The 7,510-nt window shown below is 41.2% G+C and overlaps 1 protein-coding gene across 2 annotated transcripts; it reads left to right on the top strand.

Moving 5' to 3' along the window:
* LOC8059897 (ATP-dependent DNA helicase DDM1) lies at positions 524-7,017 on the top strand. 2 transcript variants are annotated; one of them, XM_002461347.2, is made up of 14 exons: positions 524-674; positions 1,290-1,788; positions 1,894-1,986; positions 2,512-2,858; positions 2,928-3,114; positions 3,209-3,384; positions 4,140-4,396; positions 4,510-4,614; positions 4,716-4,810; positions 4,906-5,025; positions 5,620-5,739; positions 5,891-5,989; positions 6,095-6,196; positions 6,376-6,985. In XM_002461347.2, the coding sequence occupies exons 2-14, from the start codon at positions 1,381-1,383 to the stop codon at positions 6,601-6,603; spliced, it is 2,337 nt and encodes a 778-aa protein (XP_002461392.1). In that variant the 5' UTR covers positions 524-674; positions 1,290-1,380; the 3' UTR covers positions 6,604-6,985. The 2 variants fall into 2 exon arrangements, with proteins under 2 accessions (XP_002461392.1, XP_021307752.1); XM_021452077.1 differs by having other exon boundaries at positions 5,891-6,196; positions 6,376-7,017.

The raw sequence follows: 7,510 nt of genomic DNA, 5'->3' as shown, positions 1-7,510 counted from the left end.
ATAAGAATTTTTTGAAGTGAATGGTAAAAAAGAATAATAATGTTTTGACTTATTAGGACAAAGCTAATGTGATATGTAAAAACAAAAAAGATATGTTTGGATCTACCCAACTAAAGTTTATAGCTAACTAAAAGATTCTCCTAGCTAGCTAAATGTTAGCTAAGGTGTTTGGATCCTTCAGCTAATAGACTCAATTAAGATTTACCTGGGTGTAGCTAGATTGAAGTAGATAAACCCAACTAAATTTTAGTTGGTCTTTTAGCCGGATCGTTCGAATCACTCTCAGCTAATTTAGCCTGCTAAAGTTTAGTTGGTAGATAAAAAAGGAAAAGCTCAAAGACTGAAGAGCATCTTCCCAACGTCGGGCTTCGATGGGCTTAAAATCTGGCCCGGACACCAGATGGGCCAGGAACGCCAGCAGGAAGGCCCAATTCCATGCAGCCGTTGCGCGCCCACCCTCCCTCCCTCCCAATTCGCAACCTCCCGCCTTTTTTGTCCCCCGCACCGCGGCGGCCGAACAAAACCCTAGGCCCCCCGAGCCGAGTCCCCCATTCCCCACTCCCATCCCGTTGGACTGGTGGCTCGGAACCCACTTCCCCGACCCACTCTCTCCCTCGCTCCCCACGGTCGGAGTCGGAGTCGGAGGGCGACGACGGGCTGACGGCGTATGTAAGGTACGCTCCGCTCCGCTACGATACCTCCACCCCCGTCGCCCCTACCACCTCCCTTGTTCGCGCTCCGAATCCGCACAAATGGTACCCCGTTTCTCGATGAACCCTAACCCGCCTAATCTCGACCGAGAGCAAGTGCATCCCCCTCGCCCCTCCCCAGTTGGATTCGACCAATCACGTGTTGGTAGGCGACAGTGGATTTGGTCTTTCATTTATGGCTGAGGGGGCATTTCGGGGAGCTACTGTACAGGAATACGCAACTTCCCCTTTCGCTGAAATCTCCTGTTCGTATGAGCTTGTGATGTGTCTCTTCGGTTTGTCTTTTCTGTTTTTTTTAATAAATAAATAAATAACATCTATTTCCATCAGTTCATCACCTGTTCGGTGGCAATAATATTTACAGTTACTTCAAACATGGTGTCCACATCTTTTAATCTGTGTGCTTATAAATGCAGCATCGAAAGCCACAGCCCATTTCAGTAGTTGTTTGTTTCTTGTGATAGGATGAGCACGGAGATTAGATAGGTGTATCTGAATATCCCTGGTAACTGACGTGGAGTTGGGTTAATGCTGAAATTGAATTGCCCTTTTAATTCTTCCCATTCATTTCATTTCCAGGAACCCAGCTGAACCTACAACGCACTTGTTCTGGGAGATCTCTTGCCTGCTGTGAGCGAGTGAGTTGTCCTGGAACAGCTGTCTGCTCACAATGGGGACGCTATCAATGTCTGATGCTATCCCTGCCAAGAACTGGGATGATTCCCCTGTTAAGTTTGAGGCTAACGGTGGTGACGCGCTCCCCGTCCTTAAGGAGGAAGAGCGGCTATTGGAGCCTGTGAAGGATGAGCTGGCTGATGGAATCTTGGATTCCTTACCAATTGACCTGGAGGCCAAGAATGGCGATGCATCGCTCATCACTGAAGCGATGAAAAAGGAGGAGGAGGAGCTTGAAGACACCCGGCTCAAGGCGGTGGAAGAAGAGGAAGCCAGGAAGAGGGAGGAGGCTGCAAGACTCGCTTTTGATCCTGAGACACGGTATAACAAGTTAGATGAACTGCTGTCGCAGACACAACTCTATTCGGAGTTTCTACTTGAGAACATGGATCGAATTGCTGAAGTATGAAAGCCCCACTCTCTTGACAACACATTTTATATGTTTTTGATTCTTGTACTGTTTTGCTTCTTTTGCTGATGATAGTGGTGTTGCCTGGTTGTTAAACAGGAAAATGTTGAGACTCAAGCTGAAGAGCCACAGGTAGAAGAGAAGAAGAAAGGGCGTGGCCGAAAGAGGAAAGCAAAGCCAGTGTACAATGATGTGAGCGCAGATTCATACATTGTTCTGTCTTTTGTAGTTTATTATATGTGTTGTCTTCAGTTTTGGATCATCAGGTTTTATCATACCTACCTTACTAAAATACTAATGTTGTCTGTGTATCTTGATTCACTAATAGTAAACATCTGGCGTTGCTGGACTTATACTTAGGATGTTTCTGCTGTGCATCATTTTAGGTGTAGCCTTGTTCTGCTGTAATTAATAAACTCATAAATTATTAGTTGATAAGGTTGTTCAAGGATGGGTGAAGCTTGAATCTTGTTGCATTCCTCAGTATGAGTCAGGACTCAGGATATGAGGATAATGTTCCATGGTTTGTTTGAGTTGTTGGCATCTACTGATCAAATGGCTATATGATTATGAAACTTGTACTCAAATATTTCTGTGGGTCATATTCAAGTTAGTATTTATATAAGGGAAAAAATATTGATAAATATTTTTTAAATGGATCAAATGTTATGTTAAGTTTTTATTAGTTCTGACAACAAAAACTAAATCACTATGCAGAAGAAGGCTAAGACAGCAGTGGCTGCCATGCTTACAAGGTCTCGCGAAGATCGTCTTGCGGAAGATTGTACTCTCTCAGAAGAAGAAAGGTGGGAAAAAGAGCAGGCCAACCTTGTGCCATTATTGACCGGAGGAAAGTTGAAGTCATACCAGATAAAGGGTGTCAAGTGGCTTATATCATTGTGGCAGAATGGGCTGAATGGAATACTGGCTGATCAAATGGGCCTTGGGAAAACCATTCAGACAATTGGATTTCTTGCTCATCTGAAAGGGAAAGGCATGCATGGTCCATACTTGATAATCGCTCCTCTATCCACTCTCTCGAACTGGGTGAATGAAATCTCAAGGTAACCATCCAAGGTATTTGTTCACTGTCCATATCATTGGCTTTCTAATGCCACTACACTTGATTTCAGGTTTACTCCATCTCTTGCTAGTATCATATATCATGGAGATAAGGCGGCCCGGGCAGAGATCCGAAGAAAATTTATGCCCAAAAATGCTGGCCCTGATTTTCCGATAGTAGTGACTTCATATGAGATGGCCATGTATGATGCTAAATTTCTTGCTGTCCATAGGTGGAAGTATGTTATTGTGGATGAGGTGATGGAAAAGCATATTCCCTAAATTATCACCCTTTTGTTGTTTTTCCTTCTTTTTTTGTATTTACATGTCAGTTCCATATTTCTTTCTCCAGGGCCATCGTCTGAAAAATTCTAAGTGTCTATTATTGAGGGAGCTGAAGCGTATACCAATGGATAATAAGCTTCTTTTGACTGGAACACCCCTGCAGAATAATCTAGCGGAGCTGTGGTCACTACTGAACTTCATTTTGCCTGATATATTCTCGTCACATCAAGAATTTGAGTCATGGTATAGTTCACTGTTCACCCATGCTTTAGTATTTACCCCTTTCAATATTTTATTCATGTTATTCAATTCGTACTTGCAACTCATCACTGAAGTGCAATAAATATATACTAGAAGCATATATTGTGTTCATCAATGGCCAATTGCCATCTTAATGCGTAAATGTCTTATATATAGATCCTAATCATAAGTTAATGATACATTCCTATGTAGGATTGAGGCAACTTTTATCTAGGTTTTCTCTGCTCATGGACCGTAATCTTAACTTGATAATTTAGCATGCACCGTTAACGCATCATGATTTGTTAAAATTGCTGAAGTGCAGTATCATTTCCATCACCATATATATTGCATCCATAAATTCTGTAATTGAGCAATGATTATGCTACTCATGAAACAAACATTCTTGAGGCTAAATGTATTATGAAGCTGGAGTACTGTTGATTATAACCTGTAGGTCCTTTCCTACTTAAACATGAAGTTTTCTGGCTATTTGCATGTTCTAGCAGGAATGTAAATATGTGGAATAGTAAATATGTGTATTGCTGATTTATATTGTAGATGCATATCAGGATGTCATATATGTTGAACATTAGCAGCAATTTATATTGTATTATTTGCTCAGTTATATTCTGTTTAATTTCTAAAATGTTTTATATATTTGGACACTATAACTTTGGGCAGTTTCTGTTAGATATTCTGTGCATTATATTTGATTTGTCTTGCCTTTGTTGTGCTGACAAGTATCTTCTTTCAAGGTTTGATTTTTCTGGGAAAGGAAATGGAGAAAAAGATGAAGAAACTGATGAGAATAAAAGGCTGCATGTTGTTTCAAAGCTTCATGCTATTTTACGTCCATTCCTTCTAAGGCGGATGAAGGAGGATGTGGAACAGCTGCTTCCACGGAAGAAAGAGATAATCATTTATGCCAACATGACTGAACATCAGAAGCAAATCCAGCATCACTTGGTTGAAAAAACATTTGACAACTACTTGAATGAGGAATCGGATATTAGTATGCTGTTATAATAATACACACATATTGCTATAGAGTTGTAGTAATCCAGTACACCTGTATGTTCCTAGGTTAATAACCAAAGCTGGCCTTTTTTTTTTGTCATACTGCAGTATTGAAGAGACCTGGCATTAAGGCAAGGTTGCATAATCTAATGATTCAGCTGAGGAAGAATTGCAACCATCCTGATCTTTTGGAAGCTCAAGTTGATTCAATAGGTTTGCTCCATTTTGGCCAGTGCCTGGCTGTTATCTACTACTTTTAAGTGCTTCTCTCCTGACCTCTTTGTACTATGGATTTTTTGTTTTATATCTTGCAGGTTTATATCCACCTGTTGAGAAGATCCTGGAACAATGTGGTAAATTCCAACTTTTTGACAGGTTACTAAATTACCTGATTGAACAAAAGCACAAGGTATATGGTTTTCTCTTGTCCCTGTATCGTATATGCACACACTAGTTCAAGTCCGCTTCTTTTATATCTCATCTTAACTGTATTCCTGTTTGTAGGTTCTAGTATTTTCGCAATGGACAAAAGTGTTGGACATTATTGAGTATTACCTTGATTCAAAAGGCCATGATGTTTGCCGAATTGATGGTAGTGTAAAATTGGAAGAAAGAAGGAGGCAGGTAATGTCGTAGTCCGTGTCAGTATGTTATTACTATTTTACTTTACAACATCTATGTGAAAGGAAGTTGAACCCTCCTTGGCTTTGTACTTTTGGCTTTTAGTGATTGCACACTTTACTTCCATGATTGTTTGCATGAACGGGAATTTGGCACATGATAGCATGTGCTCAGCTACATCTTAACTGCGAGGCATGTTTTAGATTACAAATTGAGAGCATACAACTGAAAGCCCTCAAAACATGAATTTTTAGGATCAGGGTACATTGTAATACTCCAAGTCTTCATGTTACTGTTTGTGTGTTTATTGAAGTTGTATTGGAGAGTTGGCATGAACTCATGCCCCACCAGAAATTTTTTTATTCTGTCAGTACACCAATCCATCATGATTTGTGCAGTGATGCATGCAACTTGGAAGCACATTGCTATTTGTTACAGTATCCATTGTTCTAAACTCTAAAAGACTGTCATTATAATGTGCTCTGCAACACTTTTGTACATCTTCAGTGACAGAAATAATCTTGCTCCATTGAAGTACTTGATGTTTGTCTTTTATTACCATTTCTTCATAGGTTTGTTTGTGTATTTCCTATGCAGATAGCAGAATTCAATGACTTGAATAGCAGTATGCGAATCTTCCTCCTGAGCACAAGGGCTGGTGGACTTGGCATCAACCTTACTTCTGCTGATACCTGTATCCTCTACGACAGTGACTGGGTAAATTCTCTTTCATAATCTTTGGACATTAATGCCCATCTGCTAAAAAGTCTGTCATTATATGATGTGTATCTCTTCTTGTGGTTATTTATGTAAGTCCAGTTACTCATGATGATATTTCTAACACGATGAATTTTTGGCTTTACTCCAGAATCCTCAGATGGATTTGCAGGCTATGGATCGATGCCACCGGATTGGCCAAACACGGCCAGTGCATGTATATAGGCTGGCTACGTCACATTCTGTTGAGGTGCGGTTTGATGATATCAGTCATCTTCAGAGTTCGAACTTGTTGCTTTGGTTAAAATCATGTAGTGGATATATATATGTTTTACTCATCATCTCATCATTGCAGGGACGGATCATCAAGAAAGCTTTTGGGAAGTTGAAGCTAGAGCATGTGGTGATCGGCAAGGGACAGTTTGAACAAGAGAGAGCTAAGCCTAATGTCTTAAATGTAATAGCTCAGACGCATCCCAAGCTGCTCTAGCATATATAATACTAGATAATAGCAGCAGAAAACCAAAATAATGATAATACGAGATAATAAATGTCGACAAAATGAATGTCGGTTCACCAGGAAAGTCCTGTTTTCTGTCGCTGACGTGCTTTGCTTTCTTTGTTGTGGAAACACAGGAGGGTGAACTGCTGGCGCTTCTCAAGGACGAGCAGGACGAGGAAGACAGGATGATCCAGACCGACATCAGCGACGAGGACCTACTGAAGCTGATGGACCGGAGCGACCTCTTGGGCCCACCCGGCGGCACTAACGCTACTCCACTTGTGCCGCTGAAAGGCCCAGGCTGGGAGGTGGTGGTGCCGACCAAGAGTGGTGGTGGCATGCTCTCCGCGCTCACCAGCTGAATCGTTGCTACCGGGATGTGTTTTGGTTGGTTGCCCTTTTGCTCGCCGCGCAAGCACCTTCTGGGCGATGATGTTTTGGATGTAATGGAGTGTGGTTGTTGAACTGAGCGTTGCCCCTGCAGAAGTAAGTAGTTTAGGATTATTAGGAGTTTAGGACTTTAGGCCATGTAAAGTAGTCCGTGGTAAGCTGTAAGCCTGTTGTGTGAGTTGTGACTTGAACCTCATGCTGCATTTCGGTTTGCTGCTTCGTTGAGCAGCTTCTGCAGCTGTCGTGGACCATGCAGCACGATGCTGGGTGCTTTTGCTGGGCACGTTGTAGTGTATAATATTGACTATGACATCTTCTGTTTCGACTCTCTGTAACTGTAATGCAGCAGAGTACTCCGGTGGTGTTTGCTGGGTGCAGGCACGGTACAACAGTGAGGAAGTTTCAGTAGAGTGTGGTATGGGAGTGACCGCCTCCTTCCATGGCTATGTAGCGAGGGACTCTTGTATACTCTCTCTGTGTCCATAAAATAATAAATACTGTAATTCTTGAGGAGTCAAACAATTTAAATATTGACTGAATTTATATAAAAAAAAGTACTAAAAACTTATATACAAAATAAGAACCGTTAGTTAGTTATGAAATATATATTTTTATAATGAATTTACTTAGAGCATAAATGCTAATAATATTTGCTATAAACTCGATTCAATTTAAACAAATTTGATCAGTACAAATGCTATAATTATATTCTTTTATGGACGAACGGAGTATCTCAACTAACGCCAATTCAACTAGCTGATGTCATTCTGGCACGCAGCACCACCACCGTGGACGAACGAACGTTCGTTTGCCATGTGCGTGCTGTGCATACGTGACAAAGATCGGTTTCTGATTTTTCTATACGCGCGCGACAAAAGC

This window comes from Sorghum bicolor, chromosome 2 (assembly GCF_000003195.3).
Source record: "Sorghum bicolor cultivar BTx623 chromosome 2, Sorghum_bicolor_NCBIv3, whole genome shotgun sequence".
NCBI lineage: Eukaryota > Viridiplantae > Streptophyta > Magnoliopsida > Poales > Poaceae > Sorghum > Sorghum bicolor.
The sequence above is the reverse complement of the archived record's forward strand: the minus strand, read 5'-3'. Positions and strand labels throughout refer to the sequence as shown.

Coding starts and splice junctions, on each gene's coding strand:
- LOC8059897 (XM_021452077.1), top strand. CDS start 1,381: ATGGGGACGCTATCAATGTCTGATGCTATCCCTGCCAAGAACTGGGAT. Junction 1,789..1,893: donor ACATGGATCGAATTGCTGAA/GTATGAAAGCCC, acceptor GTTGTTAAACAG/GAAAATGTTGAGACTCAAGC. Junction 3,115..3,208: donor AGTATGTTATTGTGGATGAG/GTGATGGAAAAG, acceptor TTCTTTCTCCAG/GGCCATCGTCTGAAAAATTC.